General features: G+C 39.4%; 1 protein-coding gene across 1 annotated transcript in view; it reads left to right on the forward strand.

Annotated features, from left to right (window-relative positions):
- Window positions 1–2911: 2911 nt before the first annotated feature.
- Window positions 2912–25290, forward strand: part of LRP5 (low density lipoprotein receptor-related protein 5) — a 125833-nt gene continuing 103454 nt past the window's right edge. The window contains exons 1-3 of the mRNA XM_009889371.1: window positions 2912–3312; window positions 19928–20125; window positions 23840–24036. Of these exons, the coding sequence (XP_009887673.1) occupies window positions 19932–20125; window positions 23840–24036 (391 nt within the window). The 5' untranslated portion in view covers window positions 2912–3312; window positions 19928–19931. The remainder of the gene's footprint in view (window positions 3313–19927; window positions 20126–23839; window positions 24037–25290) is intronic.

Genomic DNA, 25290 nt, shown 5'->3' on the forward strand with positions numbered 1-25290 from the left:
ATGAAAATCTGTCTATTCATATTCCTCAAAACATGTGTTTGGGACAGTATTTTTTAAAATTTGTACATAGACTTTTTACATCTTTGGTCTTTGGCTGGATATGGAGCTGGTTTTGTGAGGCAATGTGCATAACTTGAGAAGTTCTCTGCCCCAGAAAACTTGTAACTTAAACAGAGCCCACTAACATCGAACTTTCCAAGTGTTCAAGTTGTTTGGTACAGTGCCACTTAAAATAGACATGGTTATGGGGAACCAATGAGTTGCAGAAAAGAAAACAAGCCCTTTGCATTCTAGACATTTTTTCTTCTATTTTCAATAACTAACCTGTCAGGCTTTCATCATACTATTCCTAGTGTTTTTAAAGATGAGAGAGAGGAGGACTTGGCAAGTTAGGAAACTAGATAGGAGTGATACAGAGACTTCATTTCTTAACAAAGAATTCTCCTCAATCTGTATAAACTTTCTTGAGTTAAATATTGTAGAAAACAAAGATATTACATTTTCAGTGAAACTTTCATGATGACAATTGTCTGTCTTTGCTGTCCAAGATCCTTACTTAAACCACCAGCTAATTTAAATTTTCCTTACTGCTTTCAGCAGCATAGAAAAATAAAGCTGTCTCTTTCGTGACTTGAGGGAAAAAAAGGCCATGCAGAATAACAATGAAAAGGCTGATTTTTTTATGCATGTTTTTAAGTTCATATGAAGCTGAGTTGTAGATTCTAACTGAGGCCCTTGGCCTGCATATAAGTACATAAGCTGTTGTCAGAGATGTACTTCACTTTGGCCCATGCACTGGCATACATTCTCCAGTGAACATGGAGCTGGAGCCCGAGTTCACGAAAAAGGCAACAGCATGTGCCAGGGCTGCCAACATAGCAGACCTGCAACTCAGACCTCATATAAACTGTCGTCTTTTAAAAGTGCAAGAGAAATTGCATCTGAAAGACAATATCAAGAGCTAACTCTCATATATTATACACAGAAACATGAATTTGAAACTAAAGGTATTTCTACCACAGGCCATAGAAGATTAAGTAACATATCTGTTGTTGCTGCTCTGTTTTGTGTGTTGTTCCTTGAGTTGAGTGGCAAGCGTTTGGACCTCTGCTGGGTGCACACAGAAAGCATTGAGAAATGCTTGTATATGTGAATGATTGTATATGAAGCTAGGAGTCAACAGTTGACTGGTGTAAAACTCCAGCAGCTGCCGCTTGAGTTAGAAGAACTCGGGGGAGGAGTGGGAAGGGTACTGGGGTTCAAGGTGACAAACAGCATGTGTAACTGAAAATAGTTCTTAATTTGGTGACATAAGATCCCTACCAGACTTTGGCAATTAGAAGAGAAGCTGAGGGAGCTCTATTACTTCCAGCATCTAGTGTTTTTTTCTGAAATACTGGTATTCTCCTTAGCTGCCAGTGGTGTTTACAGCTTTGGCCGGTACGGTGGCGTCATTGTACTTGGCTGTTACCTTCCCAGCCATATCTGCAGATAACTATTTTTCTTGTTTACTGCTGGATGAAGTAGCAAGCCTGCACTTTTAGGAGAGAAGTGAAGTGGTTAGTGGTTAGCTTGGCCATCAGTCTGGCTGGTATGGTTGGGAAGGAATGTTCTGCAGTATGTCTACTTAATGTCCTCTTCTGGAAGAAGCAGTTAGGCAGAATCATGCCTTTGTCTCTGCTTGGGTCATGCCTGCTCCCTTCGTAGTGGGTCCTTCAGAGGATCTTTACAATCTCCCTCTGCTAGGGTTTTGTAATACTCTATGTGGGGAGTGGAGGGAGGAACTGTAGGACTCAGAACTTCACACCTTTCTCTCCGTCTCGAGAGTGTGGAGAAACAGCCTCTATTGAAAGCACAGATTTGTTTTTCTCAGAGTATAATGGCAGGTGAGATCTGGTATGACAGAGGAGTCATGTTGTCTATGCTAAAATCTCTGCCAGTGTTACTACTGCTTCTGTATGTCTTACTGTCAGATCAAACTCAACAATGTTTTTCCTCTCATGAGTCTCTCTCCACACCTCCTTCTGTTCTGTTGTGAATGCCAGTGTCATCTGCCAAGGTCATGTCATTGTTCACTGAACCTCACACATAAGAGATTTAGAACTTGTGCAGGTACTGCTGGAATATCTCTATGGCTGTCATTTTGACATGTCTTTAAGCTTCCCATCCCTCTTGCATCAATCATAAGTTAGTTCCCCTTCCAAAGCTTGTTTCCTGTCATTCAGTACCAGGAATCCAGCTTCCACCACGCACTTAGAGCTTCAAATAGAAAGAACCTTTGCCCTTTTGCTCTGGCTGCCTCTTCCAGCTAACAGCAGTCCCCAGAAACTTCCACAATCCCCATCATCATCTTCCTTCAAACTCTTCCTTGAATTTCTCTGTTGTTGTGTTGCAGAGGAGAAGACAGTCCTTTTGAACCTCTGTCACAGTCTTTTGATATCTAGGAGGGCACTTGGTAGGAGCATTTCAGGGTGTTGTGTCTAGTACTGTTAGTTTCCAGCCTGCTACTAGAGGGTATGGGAACTTGCTTTCTCTGTGCTGTTACTACTTCAACTTGGTGAACTAAGCTTTTAAAACATGAAGACTTAATTTGTTCTAAACGTGGGTTTATGGATTGACAGAAGGTGTTGTTGAAGGTGTTGTTGAAGGGCCTCAGTTTGAACTCTTAAATAAGTTGAAGATGCTATCCATATCCCATAGATACATAATTGGGCCTGCTCTTCCCTCTGTCTTTTACCCCTTTACATGTGGAAGGAAGAGGTTTTTGGGTAGTGTGGATTTTTCTCTCATGTGAAACTTCCGTGTTCCTTCTGCTGTACTGCATGCCCCATTGATCTCAGAAAAGATATCCTCCTCAGTGCTTTAACATCTGTAGATGCCAATGATACTAACATTTTTTTTTTTCTCTTCTGTAGCATCTCCCTTTCTGCTTTTTGCCAACCGGCGGGATGTTCGACTCGTGGATGCTGGAGGCACAAAGCTGGAGTCCACTGTGGTGGTCAGTGGTTTAGAGGATGCTGCTGCGGTTGACTTCCAGTATTCACAAGGCATCGTTTTCTGGACAGATGTGAGTGAAGAAGCCATCAAGCAAACTTACGTTAATCAAACCGGCAATGTGGTGCAGAATGTCATCATTTCTGGTCTGGTTTCCCCGGATGGCCTGGCATGTGATTGGATTGGGAAAAAACTTTATTGGACGGATTCAGAAACCAATAGGATAGAAGTAGCTAATCTCAATGGAACATCTAGAAAAGTTCTCTTCTGGCAAGACCTTGATCAGCCCAGGGCAATAGCTTTGGATCCTGCTCATGGGTAAATATTAATTTGACTTAAATGCTTAAATGTATATAGTGGTGATTTATGTTGAGTTTTTAATTCTGAAAAAGAAACATAGCCTTTTGTTTCAGTTTACATTTTCCCAAGGTATTTTTATCAAGATCTGTAGCTGAACATATGTTTGAGTTTAAATATTTTGTGGCAAGAAATGACAGCCCAGACATAGAGCCAAAAAGAAAAATACAGCTGATCTTAGGTGCCAAGTCAAATATTTAACCAGTATGATCGCCTAACTTATGCCATTGCACTTCTGAAAAGTAATTAATTTTCCAAGCCTTTTTTATTGCTATTTTCTCAGTTATCTTGTCTGGTAAGTTAACTTTCATTTGATATGTGATGTCTATTAAATGTACCTAGTCGACAAGTTGTGTAAATCTGCAGGAGTCGAAACAGGAATTCTCACTTGCTATGCTCTGGTAAACAAAATCAGGATACTCTTAAGTGGTGATGTTGAATGATCATGTTTGTGTGGGCAAGTACAAGAATCCAAGTGAAACCAGGGAGTCTCAATGCTGTAAGGTAACCAGGTTAGGAAGTAGTGAGGGAGCAGGCTGGAGTTGTCACTTTGAGTGCTCTTGAAAATACTTGTTTCTCTGTGTGCTTCCTCCCTCCCTCTTCAATACTGCCCACCATTTCACATGTGCTCTTTGCTGTCCCTGTGCACAAATAGTACAGATGTTGTGCAGTTTGGGCCCCGTATTCATTACAGCGATGACTGAGGATCTGCTGTGCTAGATGGACCCCTGGGATAAGGGAAAAGAGAAGTGAGGTGCACTTCTCTTGTGTGCGCAAATCCACACAAGTGAGGTGATTTGCCACTAATCTGCTGCTGTTCTCACAACTCTATCTCAGGGATCACTTTATTTTCCTCTTCTGTACGGTACGTGTCGGTAGCTTTCTCATCTGTAAGAAAATCTGGCATCAACTGACATTTTCAATGAGTTTGGCCTCTTTGCAAAGGGATGCTGAGTTAATACAAGGGCTTAGGATAAACCACAAATGTAAAGTAGTTTGGGGTTTATCATGCACTGGGAGATGGACAGTCTCTTGAGAAACCACCACCTTCAGGTATGTGAGAAGTGAAAATTGAAACTGAGCAGCAGAGGGCAACTTGTCAGCAACTGCTGTGCTACAGACAAGAACTTTGTCGGGTTGTTTTTGCGGTGGTTCCTGCATAAGGCTTCCCACATGAGTGTGAGGAGTTATGGGTACATTTATGATTAATATGTAAAGGACGTACAAGTACTAAATGAAACTCTGTATACCCAAAGAAACAAAATCCTTAGTTTTGTTGACAGGTCAAATGCTGGAGCTGCCTTTACCCTTCAGATAACTGGTGGAAAGGTACAGCCATAATCAGTAAAAGGGAAAGTGGAGTGAGTTTGTTGGACCAAAGCACTTTACCAGAGGGGACTTTGTCCTCTTAATCCTGACTTCACTACAGATGCCTTAAGGTGAAAGGAATTCTTCCCATAGCAAATTGCTGTGTGCAGGTATTTTTAATAAATTAGCAGGAGTCCTTTGTGTATCCTGACGCCAAGTAATCTATGCAGAATTAATTAACACTAAAGACCAACTTTAGATCTAGAGTTCAGTAAAATTTAAAGAGGGAATGTGGTATTAAATTGAGAATTTTGTAATGAGCTAGATCAGAGAGAGTGGAATGGCACTGTCCGTGAAATAGGACAGGTTGACATCTTGTAAGTGGATGCAGTTCCTTGCCTTTTGACTACTTTCTTTAAGGTAGCTTGAATATTGGTCATGGCAATACATTTCATTCCACATTATGTGCTTTATAACTCTCCTGTTTTGCAAAACTGAAGGGATTAACTGGGGTTTTCTGGTACTATACTATATTGCTCCTATACTACAGGAAGTGTGAAATTATTATCTTTAATGAAAACTGGTTTGGAACAACTGGCAGAGAAAGTATTGTTGGTAGAGGTCAAAAGGAGAACTTTTTAAAAAAAACATCAGTGGGGATGGTGAAGTTGCAGTGCTTCTGCAAATCTAATCGTTATTTGTGTTTGGAAGAAGGAGGGATGCAGGCATGGTTTATTTTGCTTGACTTTGAAAGGACGTTCTTTGCAGCAATACTTTGTACAGAACAGATGTGCAGCCTTTCTTAAACATGCACAAAATCCGGTAAGTGTAATAACAGAAGACACCATTTTGGTGTTAGGTATCTAACCTTGTTTTTGCCTTTCTGTACGTCTGTGGTAGCCTATTCTTTCCTTCCTGGAGGACTTGTTTACTTCTAAGTATCTTGCACTTAATCCTCCAGGGAAGGTGTGCAAGTATGAACAGTCACTGTGGAATGGGCTAGTATAAGGAACAAGATTCATTTGCCAAAAATGTAGATGTCTGTATGTGCGTTGGTCACCTTGAGACTTTCTGGTATTGGTCAATGAAATTGCTTGGAACGGGGAGAGAATGACAGTTCTTCAGACTTCTGCTCAGATCAGTTCCTTGGGTTACCAGTGCTGCTGTCCTAAACATTAGTTCAGTCTACAGGTTGTTGTTTGTTTTCTTTTTCCCACTGGGAGCAGCAGCTTTGTATGAAACACCTCTATTGCTTTTAGCTTGTAGCAGACATTTCTAATTGTTAGCCTGTTTGATTTTTGTATTAACCAGTGCAACAAAGCAACATAATGGTCTGTGAAAATGCATTATGATGATGCCTGTATCCTTTATAATTAACGAATTCATCCCCACTATGGTCTATTAAAATCAGCCTCCATAGAGCTTCTTTTCTGGGTAAAAGTGACAAAATCCAGTATTGCACGAGGATTCTATTGAATTAAATGCAGGTTTGCCAAAGCAGCTATCTAATATAATTAACTTAATAAACCAAAAAAATCACACATGGTATATATTTGTGGAATAAAGCATTCAAATTTAATTTGCTTTTACAACCACTTCATTTCACATGGTGCTACTGAAATATTTTATAGGTGCATCTGTGAAGTAGTGATTGTTACATTTGATTTAGGCACAGCAGGCTCTGGGTTTGAGCTCACCTAGAACCAGTTGTTCCTTGTTTACCGGTATTTTCTGGGGAAGGAAAGTGGATGACAGTAGGAAAAAAGAACTGTTTTGTACCTTTTCATTTGTCTTTTTGTTAATAAGTTCTTGTGGTCAGGTGCTAATGCAGTTATTACAACTGAGAGAAGAGTAAGAATTTGTGCTAAGATAGAAGAGAACAGATTACAGCACTTGAGTAAGTGGGTTTGTGGGTTTTCTTCCACATCATGAAATCTGATGAAATTTAGACTAGGATTCTTAAAACTGGTTGATGCAGTCTTAAAGTTGCTAGATATTTGCTTTCAGTCTGGAAGAATTTCCACAGATGTGATTTTGGCCTTTTAGCAGTTTCTTCTAGAAAAGTGGGGGAAAGCTTAGAAAATGAGGAAGAAAACTTCATTAGGTATAGACCAGTCAACTTCCGTTTTCAGAAGAAAAATAAGACAAGCAGTTTGTAAATGCTTAGCCGATACTAGTAGTAACCAGACATGGGCTTGTCAAGAATACTTGGTGTCAAACAAATCTGATTTCCCTGTTGACAAAATAACGTGTCCTTGTGCAGATTGGTGACACCTTCTCTTTTCTTTTAGCTTTAGTAAGGCTGTTCTGCAGAGATGGATGGAGGACTCCATTTCATGTTCTGATGTTCGCAGTTGGATATTATGTCCCACATGGTGTTTACCTAATAAATAGGTTTTATTCTGTTTTGAGTGCGATTCTTCACGACATAGACTAGTTCGACAGAATAGAGAACATATTATATATACAGTGATCATCTCTCAGGAACGTTATAGGTGTAATGACCAAGCCTTGGGGTGTGGGAGACGGACTAGTTAACTTCTAGAGACTCCTTTCAAAGCCTGTTTTTCTGTGATTTCTGGCTTACATTCAAAAGTATGATTTTTTGGATGTTTTGGTAGGTTTGCTAAATAGTAAGATAGATGTATTTGGCATAATGACATTTTTAAAGAGAGCTTCATCATTTCCATACTCAACCTACTTTCCTTCTTTAAAGGCAATGCTTATCTGAAGGTCATAACACAAAAGAGAGATGTCTTTGTCATCTCCCACAACAATCATTCAGAGCCTTTGTAAAATGTCTTTCTTTTAAAGCAAACTGTGAGAGACTACTGCAGATCATCTGTGGGTCTCTACTCTTCCCAGAAGTAGTGAAAATCTTTAATTGTTCTGGATTTTCTGATGCTCTGAGACAGTATCGTAATTAACAGGCAGCTGCTTAATATGTAACATGGCATTCTTTCCCATACACCTCAAAGCTTTCGTGCTGAATCCACTGTATATTCTAGGAATCAAAGGAGGCAGAATATGTGTTAAGCTAATTATTCTTCTTTGAAATTAAGGATAAACTAAGCAGACAGAGGAGAGTACAAAATGTTTTTCTGCAAATTCACTGACATTTTGCTCTGAACATCTAGATCTCAGACCTGGTGTAGGTTATGTGAAGCTGAGTTTGTTTAATGGAAGACATTAGGCTAAAATTCTCGGCAATGTTTTGGAGAACATTAGCCTTTATATACATTCTTGCTAGGTGGACTGCTGATGGGGAATTTGGTAGTGTTGGTGTTTTATTAAGTTTGAGTTTGCAGCTTTTGTGTGTTTCTGTGTTTCCAGGGCAGCAACTTCTAACAAAACTTAAGTTAGTGTATGTAAAGATTTTACTCAAGCCCAACTAAAAAGATAGCTCAAATTCTGTGCAACGCGGTGAAAAGAACCTAGATATCATGAACGTTGTGTGAAGAATCAGGAATGCATTTCAGATGCAAGTCCTTATCGTGTGTCACAAGCAAGCTGTGGTTTCCTGAAAAGAAATTTTCAAAAGAATGCATGAATGCCAAAACAAATGAGTTAATTCTCAGTCCTGTAGGGAAGGTCTTAGATCTGAACAGCCTAGAATGTGTGTTGACAAGGGTCATTAAATCTAGCACTTCTGAATCTGAATCTCAAGGCTTGCTACCTTCCACCTGTAGTACAGGGCTCTGGTTCTAAGAAGCTGTAGCGTGTTCTTAATCCTTGTACCTGATTTTCACTGCTAAGTGCTAATGAAGTAGTTCACATTAGTAAAGCCTACAATGTATTAGAAACATCTACTTTGGTTAATGTAAGTCTTGAGCTTGTTCCTAGTTGTGTGATGGCTGCTGTGATATCTTCTGGAGCAAGCTTACTGTTCAAGTTCGGGCTGTATTTTCTGTGAATTGGCTTATTCAGCAGACAGTATTGCTTGAGAAGTTTCTGCCCCCTCTTTTACTGAAGCAGAAAGAGCTGAATCAAACATCTGTGAAATGGTTATTTTAAAGAAAAATAAAAATTCTTTGCCTCCAAAAAAACCATGCTGTCTTGTGGATTTTTTTGTCTGTGCATAAAGGCAGCCTTCACTTGGTGTAGTCACTGGCATCGTTGAATTTGCCACACCTGAGTTGGCATGCTAACTCTGGTGGGGTTTGTAGGAATTATGTTCGTGGAGGATGAGAGCAAGGACCTTTGAATTGGGTTGGCTGGCTGAAGAAAGGTTGCAAACCTCTTTCTATATTTCCTCCCTCGTTTTAGTTCTTAAACTGTCTTTTATGATATGGTGTGGGTCTCTTGGGCAGTGGCAGTGGGCTTCGCAGAAGCTGACTTCATTTATGGAGCAGTCTTCCGCTTCTGGAATAGCAGAGGCTTTGGGGAAGGAAATAAGATGCAAATTAGAAAACAGCAATAAAAAAAATTATTGAGAACAAAGGATAAAGCTATTTATCATAAGTTTTGGCATTCTGCAAAATGGCCATTAGTTTAGGGGTTTAAACAAGTCTAATCAGGCTCTGTACAGTGTAGAGAAGTGTGTGCCATAGTCCAGCCTAACTATCACTTCAGGTAAATTAGCCAAAATCTGCAAGCAGTGACTGTCATTGACGTAAAGTATATTTGGCACTGAAGGAAGGAAAGAATTGAATGACTAAACATGACAAGTGGCATATTCAAAAATGGATTTAGAAGAGACAGCTATCAAAATTAGAAAGCTCTCAGTTCATAGTCTAAAACTAAAAGCCTCCGACATGCCAAGTTGTTAATGCAGTGTTTCCTCACTGTCACAGCAAAACCATGAACCAGACCTATAGCTGTTCTTACATAACTCACTACTATGTTTATAGAAGCACTTAAATAGAACTGCAGTGGTGTTTACTGCTGATTCACCAGGACCTTGGTCCCACACAACAGTATATTGTGTACTTAAGGTTAAGCATGTTGGCTTTCTGTGTTGAAATTGCTGGGTTCTGTACGCTGAAGCCTGATCTATATGAGCTGCAGTAGACTGAAGCTTGGAATAATTTGATTAAATGACTGTAAATGGTGAAGTGTTTTTAACAGTGTATCATCTGATCTTATCACCTTTGAAATAGTTCAGAGGAGAGGGAATACTGAATAAAAACCTGTGACTGTTGCAAATACTGGAGAAGGAAAACATCAAACATGGTATGGGTAAAGATTGTGTTTTTTAGGAACTCTTACTTTCACTCATGGCTACTCAGTTAAAATGCAGAAGATGCCCCAGTTTTTAGTGAAACATGATTATTGCTGCCTTGAAAGCTAGAGATGAGTTATATCTTGTGTGTCTCTGTTTAGTAATTAATTTCAAGTATAAAATTATTTTGAAGCTTTTGGCTAATTATTTAAAGCACTGTAATGACGGTGAATGTAAGAGGATGAAATAAGAATAGCACGGTTGTTTTCTTAGAGTGTAAGAAAAATACTCAACCATAAAATCGGTTACAGGTCACATCCAGTATCTTGGTATGGCTGTAATTTCTGGGAGTTGGAAAGCTTTTGGTATGTTGTGTGACCGAAGAGCTGCAAATAGCCTCCTGCATGAGAAACTTGAAGTTCTTGGAGGAAGTGCTATTTGCTCTAATTTTCAGATGGATGCCCTTGATGGTGGCAGCCTTTCCATAAATGTTTCATCGGTCTCTTTTGCTTATTTCTCCCTTTTCCTTCTCATAGATATGACTAAAGGGCATAAATTGTTCAAAGACCATTTGCTTCATTTGAGAGCAGAGCTGCCTGTTCAGAGGTGGCAGAAAAAAATGATTTACCTTTTTTTCCCCCCCATCAGGAATTGCATGGGGAAGAGGTGGAAATGTGTAGACTTCCTTAATACCCCCATTGAACTCACTCCCCTGGTAGCACTCTTTTTTTTCCTACAGGTTCTGTCAGTCCTCGTATCCTGAGTTCTGGAGACTAAGGCTTCTTTACCCTGTACACATTTAGTCATCTTAAGCAGTTTGGGAATCATGATATTCTTGTCTTTTTAATTTCTTAAGGCAACTGAAGGAACAACAGGATGGCTTTGATTGTCTCAGTGCCAGTGTATGCTGCATTGGTTTCTCAGATGGCCAGGAATGTAGCTTTGGTCTTGTAGCTTTGGTCTTGTAGCTTTGTCTCTGGGGCCAAAGAGATGGTAGAAGCTGGGATTCTCTTTGATTAGAGATCTTGATGGGTGCAGTTTAGAGCTGCACAGAGGCAGTGTGGAAATTATGGCATATATGACCTGTTGGTCTGGCTGGACTGGCACCATTCTGTTTATCATGAATGGGTGGCTTTGATTTAACTCAAAACACATTTCTAATTTTTTCATGTAAAATCAAGCAGTAGTTTAAGCTGAAGTAAGATTTTTTTCCACATAACAGGCTGAGAGAGTTGGGGTTTTTCATCCTGGAGAAGAGAAGACCCCAGGGAGACCTTATAGCAACTTTCCAGTATCTGAAGGGGGCATACAAGAAAGCTGGAGAGGGACTTTTCACAAGGGCATGTAGTGATAAGATGAGGGGTAATGGTTTCAAACTGGAAGAAGGTAGATTTAGAATAAATATAAGGAGGAAATTTTTCACTATGAGGGTGGTGAGACGCTGCAACAGGTTGCCCAGAGAAGTTGTGGCTCTCCCATCCCTGGAAGGGTTCAAGGCCAGGTTGGATGGGGCTTTGAGCAACCTGGTCTAGTGGAAGGTGTCCGTGCCCATGGCGGGGGGGGGTTGGAACTCGATGATCTTTAAGGTCCAAACTAAACCATTCTATGATTCTATAAGCAAGAGCCTCACTGTGTACCATTCCTTGGCATAAATTACAACTATTCAGGTCTTACCAGTCTGAGAGCGAAGAGTTTCTGCACAATACGCCGTTAATTTTAGAGAGTTCAGTTTGTTAGAAGAGGCTTAGATGCCAAGTAAAATTACTGAACAGAAAATGGGTCCTGTTTTACCTCAAACGAGGACAACCCCCTTAAGTACTGAAAGACTGCTATAAGGTCTCCCCGGAGCCTTCTCTTCTCTGGGCTGAACAACCCCAACTCTCTCAGCCTGTTTTCATAGGAGAGTTGCTCCAGCACTCTGATCATTTTTGTGGCCCTCCTCTGGACTTGCTCCAACATGTTGCTGCAGTGTGTCTTAAAATGAGTTGAATGTAATGAGATTTGTCTATTTTTCCCTTCCTAAAATCATCTTTTTTGAAAGAAGAAGAGGACCTGGGGTCAATGAACTGAATATGAGCCAGCAATATCGCCTTGTTCCAAAGAAAGCCAACAGCATCCTGGTCTTCATTACCCCTGGGGTACTGTGTCCAGTTCTGGGTTCCTCAGCACAAGAGAGATGTGGACATGCTGGTGTGAGCCTAACAAAGGGCCACAAATATGATTAAGGGGTTGGAGCATCCACCATAGAAGATGAAACTGATTGAGTTGGGGTTGTTTACCCCGGAAAAGAGAAGGTAGTGGTATCCAGTGAAAGGACTAGAGGCAATAGGTGCAAACTGAAATAGAGGAAGTTCAACTTAAATGAAAGAAAATAGGTTGCCCGGAGAGGTTGTGGAGTCTCTAACCTTAGAGATACTCAGAACCTGACTGGACGAGGTCCTGGGTATCCTGGTCTGGTTGACCCTGCTTTGAGTGGAGGGGTTGCAGTAGACAATCTCCAGAGGTCCCTTCCAGCCTGAGGAATTCAATGATCCTGTGAAAAAGCAGCCTTTTTATTGCAGGGCTCATGACTTCATGAGGTCCTTCCCCTGCCTTGTTTTCTGTGACTTCCCTGACCACCCTAGAGTGGTGGTATAATGCTGAGTTGCTTGTGAAGTGCTTTCAATATGAAATAATTTCTTTATATATAGTATTTCTTCATCTCTCCTCAGAAATGTCTGGGAAGAAAAAGTTGTATTGTGTTGTCTCTTGTACCTTACCTAGTGACCACAAGTAGCAGTTATGAGAGCTCATTTTATCGTCTTATAGTTGTTTTTCTGTTTTCTGTAGAGTTTTTGCATGCAAATGCGCTGGACATTCTTTTAGAGGGGAAAGTGCATACCACACAAAGCAAGTGCAACTCCTTTTTTTTCTCAGGTAATCCTACCAGTGTACTTTCTTATTCTCAGTGTATCAGAGGTATTTGCATTAATATCGCATTCCAAGTTGAAAATTTTCTTCCTAACTCCTCCAAGTATTGTTGCAAGTGTCTCCTTCCTGCTGCCCTCCTTCTCTAGCTCAATGTGTTTGGAAATCTTCTTGAGTCTTCTCTGTGAGGATTCCTCAGCTTCACAGTGTCGTGTAACCTGACTTTTTAACAGGCTGTTAAGGCTGTATTGAATACGTGCTTGTTTACCTTTGAGAAATCACTAAGGTGTCTTACTCCTTTCCATGTGGGTGAGCAAGGAAAGATGTGCTTTTTCCTTGCAAGCATTTCATTGCAGTAATATTTGAGCATCCATCAGTTGACAGGCAATTATGTTTTTTCTCTTTGTTCTCAGTTGCCAAATACTATATTATATATATGTAATGTGTATATTTTAAAAGAATAAAGCTGTCAGAATAAAAGTTACAGGAAAACTGCAATGGAGAATGGTGGTTCTCGGTGGGTTTGTTAGCTTTGCTTTAAATACATGTCTTTGAATACAGTGTGATGGTTACCTGCTGGGGCATATTTTTGGGTTTGGTGTAATGTATTTTGTCAAGAACATCCAGGTTCCATCCATATTTCAGTGCTTAAAAAAAAAAAAAAAAAAAGAGGTAATTTGAGTAAGTAATTTGCAGCTTAGTGCTATGCAAGATAGCCATTCTTTTCCCTTCTGCAAACAATTGTTGCTATTTAATTTCACAGTTGAGATTTTGTAAATTTAAAGGTGGGTTGAGGGAAGTAAGTTTTCAATGTGCAGGAATCTAAACTTCGTAGTAATTTCCTGTAAATTCCTGTTTTGTGCCCTGGGCTTGTATAAGTTCAGAACATTGTTGAAATTGGAGAAGTTTGTGCTGATTTACCTCATATGTACAACTGGCCCCTTTTGTGTAAGCAGGTTATGTAAAGTTTGGCAATACTGCATTTCGGGAGGTGGAAAAAGCGTTTGGGCAATGTTGGCCGGTTTTTATTATGTCCATGATATCTGCCAGCTCAGATGGCTGATCAGCTGCTCTTTGAGGGCATGGCCATGATTTCTAATGTTTGCTAAAATAATGAGAAGAGAGATGGAACGCCAGGAAATAACAAATGCCCTGCAGCTTTAAAACTAAGGGGAAATATGGTCTTCATCCTGTTTTTGGTCCTGAGTTAGGCAAACAAAAAAGAAAAGACCACTTGGGTGCAGTTTGGCAACTTTAAAATCTTTATTTTTGCAAGGTGGCTTTCAGTCCCATTCTTCTGATAGTACTGAAGCACCATTTAAGCCCTGGTTCAATGTGGTAATTAGTATGTGCCAAAACCCAGTAACTTTCTGACTGCAGTTGAACTGCATTTGTTTAATTGCCTTTTGACTAGAAGGCTTGGTAGCAAAGCTTGCAGCTACTGTGCTTATTAATAGAGTAGTAACAGAATTTTACAAACTGTTGAGTCCAGTACTTCTTGCTACTGGATGATGGCCTGCATGGACTGTTAGTTGTTGTTTGTTCAGAAAGAAGTATATATTTACATCTTCTGCCTGATGAAGCTTTGGCTTTTGCTCTGATTTGTTCCTGCTGGTTTCTTTGGTGTAGCAAAGTGCAATTCAATTGAATCGGTGTAGGGACAGAATTGGTGCAATTGTTGCGAAATTATTATTAGATGTTAATCTCTTCTCCCTGTGTTGTGATCGTCCATCCGTCCGTCCGTCGCCCCCCCGCCCTTTTTGCCTTGAAAGTCTGGAGTTAAATGTTAAAACCTAGTAAGGGAGAAGATACTTAAGCCTCCTCTGAAGAACTGAGTAAAGTAACCCAGAGTTTGTCCCAGGGCTGCTTTTTGTTCATTGCTTCTCTAGTGCTGTTTGGTTGAGTTTTTTTAAGAGTATTGATTTCTAATAGCTGCTTAGCAGTGGATTTGTTTCACAATGGCTTTTTTTTTTAATGTATTAGCTCTTTCTGAATTGATATTTTAATTTTCTTTCATAGTCTCAGTGCTGTTACACTCCTATTGACCTGTTGCAATCCAGGTGGGATACAAAACTCCCGGGATGCCAAATAAATCTCAGTCCTAAAAATGTTATCAATCTAATGTGTACTAAGATACCAAACACTGGTTTTGATATTTTTAGCTCTTTATAGTTGTTATGGTATTCCTTGTCCCACGAATATTTAAAACTGTATAATTTACATTTAAAAGACACCACCAACAACATGTAAATCAGCCAAACAAAAAACTACCCAAATACATGTGTTAGGCTCTTCATTATTATTCAGTGTATATCTTCTCAACCTGCCTTCAAAACGGGGAGTGTTTAATAGCACAGGTAGTACTGGACTGAGATTCTTTTCATATTCTACTGAATTTTCCTGAAACCATCTGGGCTAAATATCCAATTTTTTTATAGTGAATTGAAAACGATATGGGTTGTTAATGTACCAGCAAAAGAAGGTTATATTTGAAAAACAAAAAATCAATCCCGAACCATCAGTTGTCGCAGAAACACTGATGATGTCTAGACTGTTTCAAAGTGCTTGGTTTTTGTTGAGGTCAATAAGAAATATGGCTCCTGAATTTGGTAATCTTAACAGGTTTAAACTCTATTAATTAAGGTTAACTTAAATCAAGTTGCTTTAAATCAGTTCCTCACGTATAAACTGTTACAATGCGCACTGATTTGTTCTCTAAGTAGCCACTACAAGCTTTTTGCAATGTTCTCCCCCGCCCATAAAGCCACAACCAAAAATACCTGCTGTTTGTGTAAGAATTGATCACATGTCCTGAGGGCATTTGGAAGATGCAAAATGTAAGACATAATGGCTACTACTGGACATTACTAAAATACTTAATTTCTCTACTGTTTCCTGAATGGCTCTTTCTCTGGTGAACCTGGCTAATGCAAGCAGATTTCAGTAGTTTTGACAGAAGACTCATTTTCTGAAATAGATCCATGGGTTATTTCAAGGGTAGGTATAAAGCCTTTGGCTTTTGTTTGATAACTAATCACATAAAGGAGGCTCTGCCACCTGAAATTTTTATCTTTTGGTGGAACTGGGGTTCCAGTCAAGTTTGCAGTGCTGCTTTAGCTAAGCTTGTGTCATTCTTTCCATGATAACCATGGATTTATTTTTTTCTCTCGGATTTATAACTTGCCCCAAAAAATTCTGTCTTCAGCTGAATCTCAATATAGGGTGCCTCAGCCAGGACACTTGGTACTTAATTTGGTTTGAAATAGCTTTGTCACTCAAAATAGAGGGGAGTGAAAAAAAAAAAAGGAAAGCTCGAAACTTTGTACATTTTTGAAAATCCCACACAGGAATGCATTTAAAACGTGACATCTTATGGCCTGTTACAGTTTGGTGTTCGGTGCTGGGTTGTGCCTTGTGTTGACCAAAAATGTCAAAACAGCCTAGATGTTGCGGTGGGAGAAGAGGGATGAAGAGGACTACCCCAGCTAACTGTGGAGTCCAGGGCCCTAATTTGTGAGTGGCTTATCTGGGAGGGAATGAAGAGAAATGTCTCTTTCCGTTTCATAGGTGGCTTCAGCTGTGTGGCTGCTGCCTTTATTAATTCCTTCTGTTTAAGCACCACTGCTTTGGGACCATTGGTCAGACTGATCATTTACTAAGGTAAATGAAAAGTTTTTTTGGTTTTGGTTTTTTTTTTTTTTTTTTTTTTTCCTGTAGGGTGTTAATGTTAGCACCAGGGGTAGGAATCAGGGAAGGAAACGCTCCATTTGGCAGCAGCATGGTTTTAAATAGGCTTACATAGACCAGGGACTCCCACTCCTGCTGCAGGAGCAGCTGATTTCTTACAGTGATATCCAAACTCCCAGTTCAGGGTCTTGATGTGTTAAGAGATCCTCTAACCAGAGCTGATTTCCTGTAATTCATGGTAATTCAGCACCTGCTGCCTGCTGAAAGGGTGGAAACCTGTTAGAAAAGGAGAGGAGGTTAAATGGAGACAAGAACTGTTTCTTCCATTCTGTTGCTTGACATGCTTTCCGGTGGCGGACCACAGGGGTGCTTTGTAGCACGTGAGGGGAATGAAACCATTACTTCAGTCAGTGCTTGATTACTGCAGAGGCGTGATATATTCTGAAAAGTTCACCAGGAAAGTCTGCTTTGTGATACTTATGAGATTGCAGAGGCATCCTGTAATCAGGGTGAGTTGGTGACAGGGTAATAATAATAATAATCTTTTATATGTTGCATTAAAAAAGTCCAACTGGAAGATAAGTGCTTTGAAAGAATACTGCGTGCATTCAGTTTGTTCTACATGTTGTCTAAATGCATCTTCATCCTGCTAGCCTTCCTACTTTGCTAATACTGTGTAGTTTTAGATCTTTGAATGACACAGGCATTGATGAGGATTGAGCTTGGTACCTCTTAATGAGCTAAAACGTAGGGATGTCATTTTCCTGTGGCAACTTAATGGGTGAAGTTGAGTACTACTTTTGTCCAGCAGTCTCTGTATGGCCAAGGATAAACACACATCACCTATGAAATTAGGCAACAGGTTTTTTTTGGGGGGGAGAGGCTCTTGAGCTAGAGCTCCTTTAATATCATAGAGAAGCCATGAGGGCCCTTTGCTTACAGACTTTTTTTTTTGCCTTTCATCTGAATGCATTGAGCTTCAGGGCAGGCTGCAGTTTTAATGGGAGGCTTGAGGAGAACAATTTTGCTTAAGGGTAATTTTAGGGATATTTTTTCATCCTTTTTATTTTAACCTGCTTTTAAGGTTTAATTGGACTTAGCTAGTTTTGTCTCCTTTGGGTTTTGGTTTTGCTTTTAAATAACTGTCACGGGATTTCTGATTTTGGTCTAAGCCACTTTTTAGTCTGTATTTATACATTTCAATATATGAATAAGTGTGGGACTGTCATAGCCATATGATATAACCCAAAGTCAAATTGAATAGCCAGGTTTTTCTTAATTCAACAGTCCATCTTTTATCTATCTTTGTTTCTGTAGAGGTGGCTCAAGGTGTCCTTTGAATACTTGAAGCTAGTGCAGGTGAGCCAGATCAAAGAACTGATTTGACCTGACCAAAAATAAGTATTTGGCCGGATCAGTTTCACAGTCTGATTTGCCTGCTGGTTGCACAGACAGTTTCTTTTATGTCTGCTTTTCTCTGGCTTCCGTTGTTTGTCAGTAGCTGCTTCCCCACACAGTTTGACCTGCCACAAATTACAGCCGGACTTGTTAAGGAAAACCAAAATGAGTGGCAAGTTCCATTCATAGGTTGTCCTGTGTACTGGAGCAGCTCAGCTACTGCTGACACTCTTCAAGAGCAGTCAGTCTATCCTAGCTGCTGCAGCTGAGAAGTTTTGGGGAAGGTATCTGGGGACATGAGTCTGCTGCAGCTGCTCTGAGATGAGCTGTCTCAGAAGCCTGAGGACTCACGTGCATGCAAGCTTTACCATTTCAACTAGAAAACTCCTTGTTTTCCCCTCCTACCCTCAAGTGTATGTGTATTGTGATACAAATGAGTAATTTCTGCCTGTCTCTCTATCTATCTATCCATCTATATGTTTATATATATTCCCCTCTTCATGCTAATGATGATATATGCTGCTATGATCAGAGTGGTCTAAATAGGTGCTGCAACTGTGCTGGAACTGGAAGTACGGCTGCATTGGGGTACAATATGTACACAGAGATCAGAGCATTTTAAGCCTAAGTGAGCTGTGAGGGACACGTGCTGGGGATAACTGTACATCTGCATATTCCTCCTTGGCTGAAATGATGGCCTCAGCTGCACGTGAAGCAGCTACAGAGCTACTGCAGTTTACAGGAACATCTTTTGTTGCAAAGGGGAGAACATCCTGCTGAGGAACATGGCGGCAATTACAAATGTAGTCTGCCACTTCCTTCCCAGAATGGACAGCATTCTCTTTCATAAAAGAAACCATGCAGCTTTTTTCCTCTGTGTGTGTTCACAATGCACTTGTGTTTACTTCCTTTGTGGTTCCTAGCTTGGTTGCACAGCCAGTGCTGTCTTCTGCAGGGATTCTGAGAGTCTGGGATAATCCAGGTTATGAAAAATCTGGCTAAGCACGGGCTCTGCAGGACTAAATAGGTGCCACTTTACCATGATTTTCTGGAGCTCCAGTGGTAGCAGGACTTAGCTTAGATGTAGCTCAGTGCACTTACCCAGCTGGTGCCCATGTGGCAATGCTGTTGATGTAATATAGTGAGAGGAACCTGGAGTGCTGGAGAGTCCAGTGCACAGACGCTTAGTTTTGTTTGAGGCTTCCCTCTAGTCAAAGGCTTCCTGACGCACATCATGCCAGAAATGACTGCCTTGGCACTGGGAAAGCAATATAGTTTCTCTGGCTGGCCTGAGGTAGCTGTGCAATGGGTCGGCTATGGTGTGTTTGCACCCCTGGCATGCCAAACTGGCAAATTGAATATATTACGTGGGGTAATGTTTACCATATGGGAACTGACAGTCCTCTTCTGATCAGACAATTTATCTCCTAACTGTACAGTCTCAACTTTTCATGCAGATGTGTGATGTGCCACATTTTGATCTGGTCCTTTCCAGTTGATAAGCACTGTTAATGTCTCTATTCAAGCTACTTAAAGTGCCCATAGGTGGAGTGACACGAAAACTGGCACATGGACGGGAGGGGGGAAAAAAGCACCCCAAAATTTAATCTAATGTCATTCTAAGCCTGCACAGATTCATGATTTATTTATTGACAGAAACAAATTTCAGGGCACTTGATTTTATTCTTTTCTGTGTATAGACTTGCAAAAGGAAATTCAGCTGTGGTCATTGCCTGCTTGGATAGGTAATTAGTTGCTCCAGAATATGATTTAGGATATTAACTTGTAATAACTGACCAGTTGTAAATGCTTATGACAATCAGACGCTGCTCAACATTGAAAGAGTATGGTAATACATTATGCAGAGGCAGTGCTTGTGAGAGATTTTTTCATGAAGGACTGTTTTTGCACCCTCTGGAACTGTGGTTTGATTTATGTTAAGTATGTTAATCAGTTAATAAGTATGTTAAAGTTTTGGGGATATACATTTGTGTAGACACTAGTCTATGTATATACACTTAGGGGCTTTGCAAAAAGCTGCTATCCCTTCTGTTCCTAAAGCTAACCAGCATGTATTGTGATTTAATTTGTGTGCATCTTTGCTTTCTTTTTCAGATACATGTATTGGACTGACTGGGGTGAAACACCCAGAATAGAACGGGCAGGAATGGACAGCAGCACACGAAAAATAATTGTTGATTCAGATATTTATTGGCCAAATGGACTGACGATAGACCTTGATGAGCAGAAACTTTACTGGGCTGATGCAAAACTGAGTTTCATTCACAGGGCAAATCTGGATGGTTCCTTTAGGTAAGTTTCCTTTAATCAATAATATGGTGTAAGTTATTTCACACTTCCTGTATTCATTTTAAACTGAGGCATTTTTTTTCAGTAATCTAGAATAATGCAAATGCCATATTGTTCTTTTTTAAATAAAATTGTTAATAGCCTTGCAAAAAGTAAAGTAGCCTCACATCCTATAAAACTGGTTTTAAAAGTAAGACTATGTGTATCAGTATTTCACTATAAGCTGTTTATAGCCTTCTCATACAGCAGGATTTTTCATTTTTAGGCTCATATTTGTCTTGAAAATAGTTGGAGATGTTTATCCTTGGTCCTAGGCAAGCTAACTAGTGACTGGGAAAATACAGTATTGTTACTGTATTTTTTTTTTAACAGGAAACATACATTAAGACACACTTGTCCTTTGCCCCGTCCAAAGATGTCCTTTGTGGCATGCCCATAAATTAACGAAATTCAGCTTATATCAAGACTACAAGCGAGAAGGAAGCAGGTTTTCCTAAAGCTTGATAGAAAGCACAGTATGGAAGTTTTGGATTGTGGCTCTTGTCCAAGGGTTCTGTTGAGTTTTGGCTTTTGTACACACAGAGAGGTGACCCTTCAGACAGTGCAGGAGTTTGAGATTGCTCCTTTAATTCTATGCAGTGTTCGATGGGCAGGTTGTGTTGGTCCTGAAGGGTGAATGTCGTCTGCCAGTGAAATGTCCTGCTGAGGAGGCAAGTCTCTGCTTTCTGGTCTGACTTTGGTCTTCAGGTAGTTTGAAATGACATTTTCATTTTCCTGATATCATAACATTTTAAATGTATATCATATGAAATCATTTTGCTTTGGTAAAAAGTGGGAGGAGTTTTTATTTTATGCATATGTGTGTAATAGAATAATATGCCTCCCCCCCAGCCACTGCATTTTCCACGGTGGTTTTCAGTTTTTTTTACCAAAGTGCATTCTGTGCCTGATTTTCACACTCATAAAAGAGGAATGACAATATTGACATCCTTTATAAAACACTCTTTAAGTTCCTTTGAGAGCGCTATGTAAGAGCTAGATAATGGTGGCATTGTAGTAAGTGACAAGTACTGACTGACAGAAGTATAGACAAGGGAAAATGCCTTTACGGAAGGGAATGGTAGCTCAAAGGCTAGGTGCAGGTCCATAGACAGAAAGAAAATGCTGTCTCGAAATTCAAAATATGAGAGAGATTTTCATACAATACAACATGAATATATTTCTCTGATTTGGGTGTGAGTGGCAGAGGGTAAGGCTCATGCTGCAGTTATCATGCATATACAAATTGTATAAACTGTACTTACATGTGTAAAAACTTAAAGTTGTACTTGGTAAGTAAAATTTATTTTGCTGATTTTAAAGTAGAGAAAAGCCTCCTGAAAGCGAGCAAGCCTTTGAATACACTAAATCCAGCAATCTGTCTGAATTACTTTGTGGTAGATTAGTGCATGTCCACCACCTCCCAGGCAGTTTTCTATTGAACCATAAATGAAACCGTTTTTTAGGAAAATATTAATGTATTTTCCTTTTAAAAATAATATAGCTCACTGGTGTATACTTCTTAAGTATTTAAGTCAACTACTGGAGAGTGTAAATGCACAGTTGATGTGAGGATATTCCTATGCAGGATGCATTCTGTAAATTCCTTGTGTCTAACTGCATGTGGACTTTTAGGCGTTGCCAAATATAATAGCTTGATGTCATCTAGCTGTGTATATTTTTTATTGTTACCATATAATAAAACTTCCCTCTTAAAATGTTACGCATATTAATAAAATGCCATGGATATTGATTTTAATTTTAACTCTTAAAGTGAAATTTGTATTTATTCTTTTTTCTCGTCCACTGATCAATGTCTGTGAAGTTGGGACTCAATTGTGGTGTCAAGGTAGACTTCGATAATGGTCCAGACTAGATGATAGCTTTGGAGGTTGCTTCTCTTCCTTAAACAAAGAGCAAAAATAAGTTTCACACAGACTTGTCAACAAATAAATGCTATGGTGTTTCAAATGCTTCTGTCCCAGAATCACTTCAGAATTCAAATAAAAAGGAAGTTTGCGTTCTGCATGGTGGATTAATCTTACTCGAGCAACCTGCCTGTTACATGTTAGCAAGCTTCAGTTTGCAGGCACATAGGCTGAAACTGTTTCAAGGGATGTAATTACAGGAGAAGGGGAGACTTGATATCTAAGAATGATGGAAATAGGGGCAATATATAGTGCAAAACAGCTGCTATGATACTAGTATACAGCTACTGCCGTTACTAGTAAAGAAGCAACAGCAAAGGTAACAGTGGGAAGAGAAAGTGAAATCATTATCTATTCTACTGTGGTTTATGGTGAGAGAAGTAGTGATAACTTGAAGCACAGAAATTTTAGAGCACTTTCAATTTTATCTCTAGAACGGAAAGGAGAATAATATTGTTTTCTTTTTTCCACATTACCTGCTTTGTACATGTACATGCAAATACTTGTTTGCATGTGTCAGTCTGTTTTAAACTCCTCCATGTCTGAATAGATATGAAGAATTTTGGGGGTACTTTTTATATTCCAAATATAAAAATGAATGCGAATGTGAATGGTACCTATGCTACTCAAAATGAAACAGAATCAATTCCCTGCCAAATGTTAGCTGGTTTAGGTTTTTTTTTTTTTTTTTCTTTAATCTCTTGAATGGAAACAATTTAAATGCAGGTCTGAATATAGATGTAAGAAAAATATGTTCCTCACTTTCCTTCAGGATGGTTGAGACTTCAGATTTCTCAAAGTTCTATGATTTGAATAAGTTCTAAGTTTTGAATACTGGGTTTCTGTGTCAGAACACTGGTTTGGAAGGTGTGTGTATGCCTTTGTGTTTGTGCATACATAAAATGTATGAATTTTGTGAAAACTGAGTTCATACTGTTTTCACTGAGGAACTGTCAAGTATGTTTTCACTGACTTAGTAAATGTCTCCAGAAGTACTGAATATAAATAATACAAATTTATTGCAATATGTATACATTTTGGGGATCCTGTCATGTGTTTTGTAGCTTTCAGTTCAGCTGATAAACAATGTGAAAATATATACATCTCCAGAAGAGGTGTGGCTGAATGACATAATTGAAAAATGTCTGAAATGTTTCTGATTTATATTAATTATAAATATTTAGTCTTAGAAAAAATATAACTCAACCTTGCTCTACATTTAAAAAGATAATCTGAAAAATATTTGTTTCTGCTGCTGACCAAGTTAAGAGGGGTAATTTAAAGAGCCTCTTGAGTCACTTCTTCCTTTTCCCGCTACAAGGACTGAGCACAACTGAAGTCCTGGGCAAAGATGTCATATATTGCATAGGGAGACAAAAAAAGTAGTGCTTTAATTGGAGGAGCACTCTTCAGACCCATGTTTCCTCCAAAAGGCAACTCTGTTTGGGTATTTGCACAGCCCTGTTAAAGAACTTTGGTGAGGCCTTTCAGGGATCAATGTGGAGCTGAATCAGATACCATGTCTCTGTGAAACCCTGTATATTTGTGTCCTTATTGCTATTAAGGGGCAAAGTCTTGTTTTACATTTTTCAGTCTTATTATCACTTTTATCACCAGGTGAATCTGTTGGTTCAGTGAATTTGTTAAAAGAAGACCATTCCTAAATGAGTTTTTACAAAGTTGGATTTTTTTCTGTGTGGGAACAAGTGGAAGCAATGCATTTTTAATCCTTGCTCTTTTTTTCATCTAGGCAAAAAGTTGTTGAAGGTAGTCTTACTCATCCCTTTGCACTGACGTTGTCTGGGGACACTTTGTATTGGACAGACTGGCAAACGCGCTCCATTCATGCCTGTAACAAAAGAACGGGAGAGAAAAGGAGAGAAATATTGTCTGCCCTATATTCACCGATGGACATCCAGGTCTTAAGTCCAGACCGGCAGCCATATTGTATGTTTTACTTCTCCCTGAAACTTTTTACGTGACTATTACTTATCTATCAGGAAAAACGTTAATCATAAAAATGGTTAGTGTGAAGTTGTAAGGTTTTGAACCCTTGTCAGGATTAGTTGCTAAAGGTGTAAGTACCCGAGTCCTGTACCTTTCTTTGAAAATTCCAGCCAGAATTGGTATGCACTCACTCCTCATCCCAGTTGGTAACAAAATCCAAAATTCAGTGCACTGCTTCAATGACATCTTTTGATTTGTAATATCTGAGTGAGAATGATAAAGACTCACCTGGCATCTTTTTAACACCATTATTTTAAAGACAACTGAAAAAATGCTTATCATTACTTTTTTTTAATAAGTGCAATTACCATAAAATATGTAATGTTCACGTTGTAGTTATAAGTGAGGTTTTTGCAGTCCAGACTTGATCATGTTTATCTTCAATATGTAACAAATAGCTTATGGATGTTTCAGTATGGAAGGGATTTAGTTCTCAGCTTTTATATGAATCATATATGTGCCTCTATTTCTTCTTTATGTATGATGCTACTTCAGAGGAAGGCAGATGTTGAGAATTGAGAATTGAGTGAGGCTGTATGTATTTTGTATATGCATGTGATTCCATGTGGCAGTTGGTCTAGGTTTTTTTAAGGATTGTGGGAATAGGACTTAAAAGCAACGGTGTAGAAATATATATAATTGAGTAGCTATGGGAAGAATCATCTCTTGCCTAGGGGAGATACTCTTGCCATTTGGATTGGCTTCTTTATTTATGCCAACTGTAAAGTCTGCTTCCCTAAAGGTAACATTTGTTATTCCAGTAAAGTTTGTAGGATGTCAGTAAACAGGCGTGAAAGTAAGTAAAAAGAGTTTGGAGATCATCTTGGTGATGAAACATGCGCAAGTTTTCATTGAGGTTGTTGGGTATGCACAACACCCTGGTTTATCTCTCAGCTCCAGATAAGAGTTTGTCTGTGCTGAATTCTTGTCATTGCTTTTAGCTCAGGGAATGTCCCACCCTTGGGTCACAGTATTTCTGGGTCAGTCACAAAGAAAATGTGGTTCATAGGGAAATGGCATATGCTGAAAATAGCGCAGATCCCATTGACTTTCAGGCTTGAATTCCTTACTCTCCCTTTTTTTCCTCTTTATGAGTGTCAGTGGAAATAACAAGCCAAATTAGCCGGAAATGTTGTGGTTTTATATTAAAGCAGTTCAGATGCTTATTCAAACTATGATTGATTTTGGAGAGAT

This window comes from Charadrius vociferus, unplaced genomic scaffold, assembly GCF_000708025.1.
Source record: "Charadrius vociferus isolate BGI_N301 unplaced genomic scaffold, ASM70802v2 scaffold467, whole genome shotgun sequence".
In the NCBI taxonomy this organism is placed as follows: domain Eukaryota; kingdom Metazoa; phylum Chordata; class Aves; order Charadriiformes; family Charadriidae; genus Charadrius; species Charadrius vociferus.